Source organism: Rousettus aegyptiacus, unplaced genomic scaffold (assembly GCF_014176215.1).
Source record: "Rousettus aegyptiacus isolate mRouAeg1 unplaced genomic scaffold, mRouAeg1.p scaffold_m13_p_5, whole genome shotgun sequence".
In the NCBI taxonomy this organism is placed as follows: Eukaryota; Metazoa; Chordata; class Mammalia; order Chiroptera; family Pteropodidae; genus Rousettus; species Rousettus aegyptiacus.
The window spans coordinates 17,640,616-17,652,769 of record NW_023416308.1 but is presented as its reverse complement, the minus strand read 5'-3'; the positions used below and the strand labels follow the sequence as shown (position 1 = coordinate 17,652,769).

The following is a 12,154-nucleotide window of genomic DNA, read 5'->3' as shown; positions in this document are numbered from 1 at the left end:
TTGCTGATCAGCCCTGCACCCAGGCCAGGACACCTGCAGTAGAAAGGAAGATTGCTGCTGGGGTTGCTAACAGCCCATTTCCCACATCCTTGTAAGGGGAAACAGGAAAGTCTTTAAGTGGCTGCCCTACACAAATAAAATTGTTCATTCCCTATGGCTAAAACTATGGGGAACCTATGGATTAAAGGCTGGGAGCTGCCAGCAGGCCTTTCACACTACATATTCTGACCTTTTCACGCTAAATAATTTTCCCCTTCCCCTTCCTCCTCACTATACATCAGTATCAGAGGAAATGGGTAAACAAAGTCTTTAAACTATAACTCACAAGAACTAAAGAACGATTTTTAAAACTGGATCCCCTCCTCCCCACTCAAGGCTTTTTCTCCTTGTCTTAGGTTTTTGTCTTTGCTTTCTCTAACCTTTGCTTTTCTCCCTCTTTAACTAACTTTCCTTTTGTCCCTAACTTTGACACATGTATTGAATTCTTTCTACACTCACCACCAAAGGACTTGGGGAAATTTGCCCTCTTGTGCCTCAGCAGGTTCAAATCTCCAAAATCCTAACAGTCCTAATCACTGCAATCGGACAAAAAAAGAGATAAAAGGCAAAAAGGCATCCAAATTGGAAAGGAAGAAGTAAATCGTCATTATTTGCAGATGACATGATACTAAATATAGAGAACCCTAAAAATCCCACCAAAAAACTTTTAGAACTGATAAATGAATTGTGTGAAGTAGCAGGATGCAAAATTAATATTCAGAAATCAGTTGCAATTCTATACACCAATAGCAAACTATCAGAAAGAGAAATTGAGAAAATAATTCCATTTACGACTGCATAAAAAAAAATACCTAGAAATAAATTACTTAGCTATAAAAAAAAATGAAACCTTGCCATCTGCAACAACATGGATAGACCTAAAGGGTATTAAGCTAAGTGAAACAAGTCAGAGAAAGAAAATTCCATATTATTTCACTCATGTGGGGAATCTAATGAACAAAATAAACAAGCAAACAAACAAAACAGATTCATAGATACAGAGAGTAAAATAGTGACTGCCATATGGGTCAGGGGTAGAGAGGCTGGGTGAAAAAAGTGAAGGGATTAAGAGGTACAAAACTGGTAGTTACAAAATAGTCATAGAGATGTAAAATACAGCATAGGGAATACAGTCAATAATATTATAATAACTCTGTATAGTGCCAGGTGGGCATTAGACTAATTGGGGGGATCACTTCATAAATTATATAAATGTCTAACCACTACGCTGTATACCTGAAACTAATATAAATATTGAATGTTAGCTCTAACTGGAAAATAAAATTTTTTACAAAATCTCCCAACTCCTGGCTGTATGACAGTAGACGAGTTAAAAATTTCTCTCTAAACCTCAGTTTGCTCTTCTGTAAAATGGATGTAAGAATAATACTCTCTCATAGGATATTTTGAAATTTAAATAACATATTCCCAACACTACAGCCAACATCAGGTAGGCAGGCTAGCATCAAATGAGTAGGAGCTGTCTTAGTGCAAAGAGGATGACAGATCCTGGCACAGGCTCAAGTCTTGGCACAGGTGCTTGTAATCCTGACCAGCCTGTACAAGCCCACAATAGCAGTGTCTTGAGCTTTCTGCCGCAAAAAAATTTCTGTAGTTGTTTTTCTGAACACAATATCAATGTTACACTATATGACAAAGGGTCTTACCAAGATTGGAGAATCCATCTTGAAGGGCCCATAATCGAGCCCAAGGGGCAGGGACGGGCTCCTCAGGTTCTTGGTCCTCAGGAATAGAATACAGTTCCTGAGTAGACACTGTGTCTAAGGAGCTCAGTGTCCCCGAACTGGAGTGAGAGGACTGGCTGGATGAGGGCACTGTGCTAGTGGAGGAGCTCGATGTGCCCTGGGACTGTGAGGAGTCTTGTGTCTGTGAGGAGAGGCCATGGGACTGCAAGAAGCCGCCTTGGGACTGCGAGCTGGTGCTGCTGCCATGGGATTGTGAGGAGGCACTGCCATGGGACTGCTGACATTCCACATCCGTCTCACGAGACATTACGACCTCAAAAACAATTGTCCAACAATAAAGTGAGTTTCAAAGAACAAGACTTAAAGTTCAAGATTAAAGGATGTTCAAATTGTGATGATGATTTAAAAAAAAACCTAGGGCAAGCATGCTCTGCAAAAATTAAAAATCTAACAGTCTAGACCTGTATCTAGGCTGAACTTTTCATCAGATCACTTTCACTAGATCAGTTTTTTCTCTGAGAGCCACAAACCACAGGGAAAAGAAAAAAATGAAACAAATTATTCGAGGACTATAAATAAGTAAAAAGCAATGAAAATGAGTTGGGGATGGGGAAGAGACTCATAACAGCTTACACTCATCCAATTTTTAAAAACCAAAAGTGAAACCTAAAATGTATTCATCAATACAATTAATGTAGGGAGAAAGCAAGAGAATTAAAATGTTAAATCAAGCTATATTCAGAGGCTGCAATATGCTGATCAGCTCTACAGTAAGGCTAGGAGGACACTCATAGTACAAAGAAAGATTTCTACTTGGGATTGCTAACAACCCATTTCCCCAAACTCTAAAAGGGAAACAGGAAAGAGTCTTTAAGTGGCTGCCCTCCTCAAACACAAAAAATCATTCATTCCCTATGGCAAAAACCATAGGGAACCTATGGATTAAAGGCTGGGAACTGCCAGCAGCAGCAGGCCTTTCAGGCTAAATACTCTTCCCCTAGCCCTTCCTTCCCACTGTATATCCATATCAAAGGAAATGGGTAAACAAAGTCTTTTAAACTACAACTCACAGGAACTAAAGAATGATATATGCACTGGATCCTCGGACACTCGGGGCATTTTTTTCTTGTCTTGGGTTTTTGTCTTTGCTTTCTCTAGTCTTTGCTTTTCTCCTTTAATAAACTTTCCTTTTGACCCTAACTTTGGCGTGTGTGTTGAATTCTTCCTACACTCTCTGCCAAGGAATCCTCTTCTTCTCAGTGCAGAGCATGGTCGCCCCCCACCCTCAGGGTAATTTGCCCTGTCCTGCATCATAATCAACACTAAATTTTATGTTTCGGAAAGAGAAAGAAGGGAAATTGTCTGGTGGCTTGGGGTAGAAGACAGGCAAAGAAACTTATTTGCTACACCACTCCAGGGGGGCCATTTACAGAAATGGTCACTGATGCCCCTCCTCCCCCAAACCAGCTCCAGGAAGATAAGAATCAAGTTCTGTCATTTGGTTCACAGTACATTCCTTGACTCCTAAGGGCTGGGCTACTTAATGAGGCAGAACACAAAGAGGATTGCACTAAACAACTCCACCTCGCCCTTTGTGATGCTGAGTAACTATGGGCTTATCACTTACCTTTTCAGCATCCTAAATGGCCTACCAGCTGTTCAGAATCTTGCAGAAAACATTCTTTGAGCCGTAAGAGACCATAACAGAGGCTCCCACCTTTGCTTTAGAATTAATTTGATGGACATTTAAAACTTATTATAAAACCTACAGTAAAGTCAAAGTAACTTTCAAACCAACTGTTAAATCGCTAATCAATCATTCTTTAAAAGATAAATTCTCTCCTGATCCCCACACTCAGGCTACTCCTCCAGAACGGAGTAAGGATTACTCACACTTACTGCATTTACACAGCTTTCCAGATACAAAGGTCCTGATGAATTTCCTTAAAGCGCCCCAGGAAGATGAAGCCAGAGCAGAGTCTGCCACTCCAGGGGCTCTAATACTACCTCAGCCAGGCTGTGTCCTTCTGCAGCTTTCTGAGCAAGACTTCGTCCTGAAAACTGGTAAAAGACAGTGTGTAAAGCGGGAGCTATCATCGCTTATGATAAATAAGGGTCCACTAGGCGAAACCGTACTAGCCTCAGCCCTGAGGAGAAAGTACAGTGGAGTGGTTACAGGCAAATAGATCTGGAGTAAGATGCCTGAGTCAAATCTTTGCATGAACCGTTAGGTAAATCACAACCTCTTGGAGCCTTATATAAAAACGTAGAAGGCTCTAGCGGGTTAAAGAGATGATGCATGAACGCTCCTCCGCTAGTAATGCTTGATCATTGCAAGAACAGAATTCCAGTCCCAAAGAATCTGATAATCGGAAAAGACCTTACAAGTGCAACATAAATTTTTTTTTTCATGTAGAGAAACTGAATCGCAAGGAAGACTGGTGTCCTCCTACCCTCTCCTCGCCACCTCATTCCACACTTTCTTAGGGCCACTTGCAAGGCATCTTCCTACACAGGTCAGTGTGTTTCCAGTCCTTGCAATGCCTAGCCGCTAAGAGTGGGTTCTCCCTAGGTATTCTTGAGACTGAACCTAAAGTACGGTAATAATTACTAATATTAATAGAACTCTTTACAAAGCAACTTTGCTCTGATCTTGAAAAGCACAATTTGTTTCTTATCTTGTACGTCTGGGCCAGTTTCAGCTTGTAAGTTAACTGGGGGAGTGAACTTCACCTGGAAGTTCATCTACAAAGAAGGAAGAGAGTCGCCCACGCATTCCTTTCCTACCTCCTACCCCGCAACCCAAGCTCAAAAAGACAAAGCGGAAAGTCCAGCTCGCATTAACACGCTGAGCACGGGAATCGAAGCCAAAATACCCAATTGAAGTTTCCCACTATGACTCACCGCGTGAGCCCACCTGGAGCCGCACATTCACAGTAGCCGCAGCCAGCAGTGGCGCTAAACAGATACAAACTCCACCTCAGCCAATCAATGAGGACCAGCCGGACCAATGAGGACCAGCGGTGTGGCCGTCCACGCGTAGCCTCACTGCTGGCTGGGACTTGTAGTTTAAAATGCACGGCGGGACTCAGAATTCAGGTTTCCCTCGAGTGGTCCCACCCCCTCAGGGCTCCAGCCAATCAGCAGCACTTGTCTGGCCGGCGGCTCGCTCTCTTTCCTCCACCGGTGACCGAGACGAAGTTAGGCCGCGGGCCAGAAATGTGGGGTGGGAGGACCGGGGCCTTGTCCCGCGTGTGGGGGTTGTGGCCAACAGGGGTCCTCGGAAGGAAACCACTAAGCTGCAATGCTGCATCACTGGAAGGAAACAACTCCCCCCACTGTTGGAACTGCGGTGGCCCAGGGGGCCCCCTTCGTGGAGACGGGTTCTTCTGCCCGCAGTGCAGTGCTCTACAGCCACCTGACCCCACTCGAGACCATTTCAGCCTTATGGACTGGTACTGTAGACGGTTTTGGGAAAGCACTAGGACGAGATAGCTGTCAAGGACCTGTATGCGAGTGGAGAGGGCCGATCCGGCTTGGGCAGGAAAAGGAGGGGCCAGTTAGATAGATAGGCGGAGCCTTAGAGACCAGGGACTGGGGATTGGGCCTGGGAGAATGGAGAATGGGCTGCGTCGCGAGAAAGAGGAAATTGAGGGGCCGGCGTAAGAGAAGAGCTTGGAGGGATGGAGACAGTGGGGGGAGGACTGGAGGGTCGAGGAATGAAGTTAGGGCAAATTGAGGGACGGAGACAACGGAGGAGATGGAGACAAGGGAGACTTGAGGGGCGGGAGCTGAGGGAAGGGTACTTAAAAGGCCCTGGAGAAGAAAGGCTTGAGGGTTAGGATGAGAATGATTAAAATTGGGTAGAGAAGTTTAAGGAGTACTGAGAGGTTATCCAAAATAAGGAAATAAAGCATAGAAAAACTTAATATTGTGAGCATAGTCTAAGGGTAAAGTGAGAATGAGAAATGGGTGTTTTTCCTATTTTCCTCTGAAAGTTAAGCTTGGAGAGATGGTGAAATTTGGGCAGAGCTAAACTGATGAGATAGGGCAGGCTCTGGAAATAGAAAGCCAAAAGGATTGGATTAAAATAAAGTGGGAGACAGAGATGAAGGGACCAAGGCCTTGTAAAAATAGGATGAGATCTAGGTATGCTCCTTCCCTTTAACTCTGGGCTCTGCCCCTACCAGTCACTAAGCACTTATGGCGGGTTGCAGTAACACTACCCTTAAGGGTGCCAAACTCATTCCCACCTCAGGGCCTTAGCATGTTCTTTCTGTCTGGATGACTCCTCTGATCTTTGATTACACCTCATCATTGTTTCAAGTGTCAGCTCAAATGCTACCTCTTTGTCCACCAATCTACCATTCTCTCTGATTCTTCTGTTTTCCTTCACAGCACCTACCACTTTTGGAAATTATTTCTGTCTGCATGTTTATTGTTTATTTCACCATGAGAACAGGAACCAGGCCCATAGTATACAAATCTATAAATATTTGATGAATGAATTTCATCTCCTGATTTCCTTCTAGCAACCGTTCCTTCAGAGTTGACACTGTGAAGCTCCAGCATAGGTACCAACAACTACAGCGTCTTGTCCACCCAGATTTCTTCAGCCAGAGGTCTCAGGTAGCCTATTGGCCACTTACTAATCATACCCAAACACATGTGCAATCTGGGTGGGTGGCAGTGGCCTTGTGGTTATATGATTATCAGGGACGGCCAGTTCGACATGACAGCCAGACCCCAGCCAGCCAGGCCCTGGACCTGTCCTGCAGAATTAGAACCCATCAGTTGAAAATAAATATAGCTCATTCCACACCGATTCCACTTTGGCCACTTCCTTAAGTGGCTGCCCAGCAATATTTTATGAAACAGTTTGTTAATGGCTGATTTGGTTGGTAATAAGATTATCTTCATATCTACTAACAGACTGAAAGGGACTTCTCAGAGAAGCATTCAACTCTGGTGAATGATGCCTATAAGACCCTTCTGGCCCCCCTGAGCAGAGGACTATACCTTGTAAGGTGATTTTCCACCCCTTCTATGCGTCACTGCCTGGTGTCCATTGCACTATGGGACAGTCGTTCTCCTATATTCAGGAGTGCTCAAGACCTGAGCAAGTCCAGGAACCAAACAATATGTAGCCTCAAAGATACTACATAAGTATAGTTTTCTCTGAATATTCTCTGTAAATCTCAATTGCCCAGTTGCATTTTTTTTTAATGATATTTTATAAATTTTAAGAATTGGATGGCGATGGTTTTTAGTGAAGAGTAATTTCAGGGGGTTTGGGGGAGCGTGGAAGGGAGGAGATGAGCACCTTAGAATTTTAGGATTTAATAGAATCTTTACAGATATCCAGTTCAAACTCTCAAGTAAAGGAATGACTCCCCCAGGGTCACACAGTTCTAAGTAGCAGAAAGGGATCCTGTCCAAGGTTCTAGCATCCTACCCTCACGCTTTCATTATTAGGACAATACATGTTTTCCCTATGATATTCTGTAAGGAAGGGTGAGTAGGATTTATGACTCTGGTCATAGTTTCTTGAAGCAAACTTACTTTCCTTGCTTTTTGCCCCAATAGCTAAAGCTCCATGGCATAGAGATTCCAGAAGGAACAGATTATGAAATGGACAGGCAATTCCTCATGGAAATAATGGATATTAATGAAAAACTTGCAGAAGCTCAAAGTGAAGCTGCCATGAAAGAGACTGAATCTATTGTCAGAGGTAAAAATAAATAAAATACCACCAAATGCATTTTATGAGTACCAGCTTGAGGTTAGGTGAAAAATGAATATTATATATTATATATTATATATATTATGACCATTATAGAGATTTAGGGAATATTTTTTGTGTGTTATACTGAAACCAATTTTGTCTGGAAGTTAGACATCCCTATTGCTCTGGAATGCAGCCTTAAACCAAGAAGCATTGTCTTTGTATTATGAATCAATTTAAATAGAAAAATTAAGATAATGATTTTCTCTTTCAGCTAAACTGAAAGAATTAACAGACAATGTGAGCAGAGCTTTTGAACAAGGTATTTTTTTCATTTCTTGATTCTCTTAAATATGGAAATAAATTGTAAGCACTGAAGGATAAACCATACATTTAACAAGTAGCTATTATATACACATCTTGTGATGATAAGTACATGGGGAGTACCTATAGAGAAGTCTACATTTTTGCCTTTGAGAATTCAGTCTCGCTGGAGAAACAAGCTGTGTGCCAAAAACAGTGATATGCCATTAAAAGATTAGACAAGAGAAAGTGCTTTCAATCCCCTTAAACAAGTAGGAGAAAATAAGATGAGGGATTGTGGGCTGATGCCAATATAGGTAGATCCTAAGGGCAAGGCTGCACCCTCAACATTTGGCAGAGCCTGCATACCCCTTTATCTGCAAAGCCCAGGAGGAGAAGCCCATGGCAGAGCTCTACCCGAATTACAAACATGGACTGTTCATCCTTGTCTCCAACCTGGCTCTCAGGTTGAAGAGACAATATCTGTTTCTAGCTATTTTTAAGCAAGCACAACCTTTCTATCCATTTCTGACTGGTGCTACCCCTTAATTAGAGAATTCAAGCTTGTCAAGATAAAGGGAAGTTATTGTAAGGAATCAGGGCTATCTCCCAGAATCTAAAGAGAAAGTCCCTGCAATGATTTTCATACAGTGTGATCAGAACTTTTCAGGCACAGAAAATTGGGACCAGAAAGCAGTCTGGAACCAAGACTGAAGTCCTGGACTCAGTGCCTCTAGCAGTTTACTCCATCTTCCTAAAAGCAACTTCTATCTGTTTTCTTATTAGTATATGGTGCCCCAAAGTGGACTCTCCCTCTGGATGACTCTATAGTCCACCTTGCTCTATTTCCTTATAAAAACAAGGCATTTCACCATCTGACGAAAACCTTAGACCCAACTCTAGATTTCTGAGAGAGGGAATCTAGCCCAGCTTTGGCCAGATATCCGCTCCAGTACAATCAGCTAGGGCTGAGAGGATAGGCTTACACAGTGTGCTACCTAATTTGCAGGAACTGTAGGAGTCAATTCTGAGAAGCACACAAAGGTAATGTCTTTTAAAAGATGAGAAATTAATAAATAGGTAGCTAGATAGATAAATTAATATCATAAATAAATTGGATGGGAAATCTAGGTTAAAAGCAGAAAATACAGGAATCCAACCCTACATATCTGCCTGAAATCCATATCCTCAACCCACTGGCTAAGATGGTCCTGTTGTACCTTTGTATACTTTTATATTTTAATTATAAAATATAATTTTAGAAAAGAATAAATAATGCATAAGTACAATTTAGAGAATAATAGCAGGGGTGGCTCCATAGTGTAGTGGTTAGCATGTCTGTTGTATACACAGAAGGTCCTGGCTTCGCGCCCCAGGTGCACCAAGTGCCCTGGGGGTGCCAGGCCCTGGAGCGGGAGTCGCGGCGGGTGTGCCAGGCCCTGGGTGCATGCCGTGAGCACATGGAAAAAGATGCCGACTTCAGAGATCCAGTTCTTAAGGGGAGACGGCAACATCTGTAGGTCAGGGGTGGAAGTGGGAGTGGGGGGAATTGAGGGGGAAAGGAAGGCAGGCAGGAAGTAGGGAGGGACGGAAGGAAGGAAGGATAATAGAACAAACACCCATGTCCCCACCACCCAGCTTAAGAAATAGAACATGCAAAGAAGATATACAAATGGCCAATAAGCATATAAAAAGGTACTCAGCATCACTAATCATGAGGGAAATGAAAATCAAAACCACAATGAGATACCACTTCATACCCAGTAGGATGGCTATAATCAAAAACATTAAAAATAACAAGCCTCGGTGAGGATGTAGAGAAGTTAGAACCACAGGATGGTGTTTCCTCAGAAAGTAAAAAAGAGAATTACCATACAACCCAACAATTCCACTTCTGGGTATATACCTAAAGAATTGACAGCAGGGACTTGAAGAGATGTTTGTGCCTGTCAAAGATAAATAAAACCAGATACTAGTTAAAATGGTAAGGACAAATTTGAATCAGTAATAACTTGCAATAGAGAAAAGAGTCCAACATGAACTAAACTTCAATTTGTGACTGGGCATTTTAAAGGGAGAATGAAGCAATAAGGAGGGGGTGCACAGGAGCTCAGTAGAGTCAGGGAAGTGAAAAATTCTCAAAGTGGGAATGTGGAAGGGTGGTCCATGTGAAACCCATTGGGGTTTGCCAGCTGGCACTTACTGAAGTTAGGCTCCTACCCTCCCACATTGCCTGGGAGACAGAGGTTCTATCTCTGGGTATTGGCTGTAATAAAGAGTACATTCTTTTGGCAGCCTCGAATTTTCTCAGGCAGGCATTTTAAGGCAGGGCTAGGATCATCCTAGAGATGTGGCCTTGAGCTGTTAGAAACTATTTTATGTTCAAGTCAAGGCTGAGGTCTAGGTCAAGGCTGAGGCCTAGTCAAGAAGAGGGCTCAGAGGAGCCTGGCTGGAGTTTGGTCAAGGAGAGAATTTTTGTCAACCTCCACGTTCATAGGATTTTTCACAATGGCTGAATGGATAAACAATATATGGCATATATATACAATTGAATATTATTCTGGCTTAAAAGGGAAGGAAATTCTGTTACATGCTACAACATGGATAAACTTTGAGGACATTATGCTAAGTAAAATAAGCTAGTCACAAAAAGATAAATACTGTATTTCACTTATATGGTCATTCGTAGAGATGACCATATAATGGTGGTTGCGAGGGGCTGCAGGGAATGGGAAATAGGCAGTTATTGTTTCCTAGATACAGAGTTTCCGTTTTAGTGGATGAAAAGAGTTCTGTAGATAAATGGAGTTGATGGTTGCACAACAATGTTACTATACTTAATGCCACAGAACTCTATACTTAAAAAAGGTTACAATGGTAAATTTTATGTTATATGTATTGCTATAATTCAAAGAATTTGTATTAATACCAAAACTAAATAAAATAAAATAAAATATAGAATATGACCACTGTCTTCCAAGCCCGCAGTAGGCCCTTTACAATTGCATCCCCCTTCCACAGTAACCATTCTGAATTTTGTGCTAATCATTTTTTGCTTTTCTTGATAGTTTTAACCATATAAGAAAATAAAGGTATATTATTTAGTTTTACATATATCTAAGTCAGGGTTTACCAACATTTTGGGCCAGATAATTTGTTGATGCAGGGGGCTGGCCTGTATACTGTAGGATGTTTAGCAACACTCCTGGCATGTACCCACTAGATGTCAGTATCACCTTCCCAGTTGGGAAAACCAAAAAAAAAAAAAAAAAAAAAAACGTCTCCAGACACTGCCAGATGTCTCTCTCAGTGGGTATACAATCACCCCCAGTCAAGGACCACCGGTTTAAGGGCTTCATTCTCAGAAACTGAGTCTGTACAACAGCAGCTGGCACAGAGGCTTCCACATCCCCCTCAGGGTTAGACCACCATGTATAATATAGGAAAACTCTTAAAACACATCCATTTATTACTTGGGGACCATCCTGGAAAAAAACAGCTTGTGTAAAGTCCAAATCCTGTAAATAAGCATGCATTTACCCCGTTTTGATTAGTCCCTTTGTCTTCTTAACAATCCAGATGTTCTCCCTCTCTCTGTCACTCAGATTTACCGCATGAATGATCAGCTGTCCAGAGGCTAGGGCTCAATTTTAATCTAGCTGCTTTGGTCAAAAGAGTTAGTTTTATTCTTGCTTAAAATGAAGACTCACATTAATGTCTCTTTATTTCAGGTGATTTTGAAAAAGCCAAAGAAATTTTAACAAAGATGAAATACTTTTCAAATGTAGAAGAAAAGATCAAGTTAAAGAAGATTCCTCTCTAATTGTCACTAATTTTAAAGTGTAATAAATAAAGTTCTTTAATATTTTTAAGGCTTCTGCTAATTAAGACTAGCTATGTGTTAACTGTTTATATCATGTGAATTAAACCTGTGGCTCAAGCATTAATGAGTGCCAAAGTTTGTCTTGCCTGCAGAAACAGCCTAGCCAGAGTTTGGTCAATTTTTCATGTAATCCTTGAAACACTTTGCCCCCAACTAGGCCAGTAGATGATGAGGTGGGGATGGGGCCAACTTGAGGCCCTAGAGGAGAGGTTTGACAAAATCTTTTCTGCAAAGGGCCAGGTAGTAAATATTTTAGGCTTTGTGGTCCATACTGCCTGTCATAACTATGCAACTTGCCATGCATGGTAGCACTTTATTTACAAAATAGGCAATGGGCTAGATTTGGCCATGGTTTGCCAACCTCTGCCCTTGAACATGGCCAAATCTTTATAATAGCATGACCTTCACTGATAGATAGTCCCCTTTTTAGCATGGCCTTCAGAGCATTCTGTTGGGTAACCATGCAAAGCTGCCTAACGGTCTCTTTGGTCTACATTT

At 42.0% G+C, this 12,154-nt stretch overlaps 2 protein-coding genes across 7 annotated transcripts in view; one reads left to right on the top strand and one right to left on the bottom strand.

Annotated features, from left to right (window-relative positions):
• Positions 1 to 4,931, bottom strand: part of CHEK2 (checkpoint kinase 2) — a 31,497-nt gene extending 26,566 nt beyond the window's left edge. For 2 of the 3 annotated variants that reach the window (XM_016164370.2, XM_016164371.2), the window contains exons 1-3: positions 4,650 to 4,931; positions 3,645 to 3,806; positions 1,707 to 2,058 (exon numbers count right to left, since the gene is read on the bottom strand). In XM_016164370.2, the coding sequence (XP_016019856.2) occupies positions 1,707 to 2,052 (346 nt within the window). In that variant the 5' untranslated portion in view covers positions 2,053 to 2,058; positions 3,645 to 3,806; positions 4,650 to 4,931. Of the gene's footprint in view, positions 1 to 1,706; positions 2,059 to 3,638; positions 3,807 to 4,649 lie in introns of all 3 variants that reach the window. The other variant, XM_036221058.1, reaches the window with a different exon arrangement.
• On the top strand, positions 4,888 to 11,720 carry HSCB (HscB mitochondrial iron-sulfur cluster cochaperone). 4 transcript variants are annotated; one of them, XM_016164376.2, is made up of 6 exons: positions 4,888 to 5,200; positions 6,278 to 6,374; positions 6,678 to 6,772; positions 7,332 to 7,476; positions 7,745 to 7,792; positions 11,505 to 11,720. In XM_016164376.2, exons 4-6 carry the CDS (start codon positions 7,377 to 7,379, stop codon positions 11,594 to 11,596), a joined length of 240 nt encoding a protein of 79 aa, XP_016019862.2. In that variant the 5' UTR covers positions 4,888 to 5,200; positions 6,278 to 6,374; positions 6,678 to 6,772; positions 7,332 to 7,376; the 3' UTR covers positions 11,597 to 11,720. The 4 variants fall into 4 exon arrangements, 3 of the variants coding, with proteins under 3 accessions (XP_016019862.2, XP_036076953.1, XP_016019860.2); XR_004950918.1 differs by having other exon boundaries at positions 4,893 to 5,200; positions 11,505 to 11,589; XM_016164374.2 differs by having other exon boundaries at positions 4,907 to 5,200; positions 6,678 to 6,767.
• Positions 11,721 to 12,154: the final 434 nt, after the last annotated feature.

What these genes read in the sequence shown, in the direction of transcription:
- HSCB (XM_016164374.2), top strand. Translation starts at nt 4,965, where the DNA reads ATGTGGGGTGGGAGGACCGGGGCCTTGTCCCGCGTGTGGGGGTTGTGG. An exon ending in GACTGAATCTATTGTCAGAG is followed by an intron (nt 7,477 to 7,744) that starts GTAAAAATAAAT and finishes TTTCTCTTTCAG; the next exon opens with CTAAACTGAAAGAATTAACA. An exon ending in GAGCAGAGCTTTTGAACAAG is followed by an intron (nt 7,793 to 11,504) that starts GTATTTTTTTCA and finishes TCTTTATTTCAG; the next exon opens with GTGATTTTGAAAAAGCCAAA.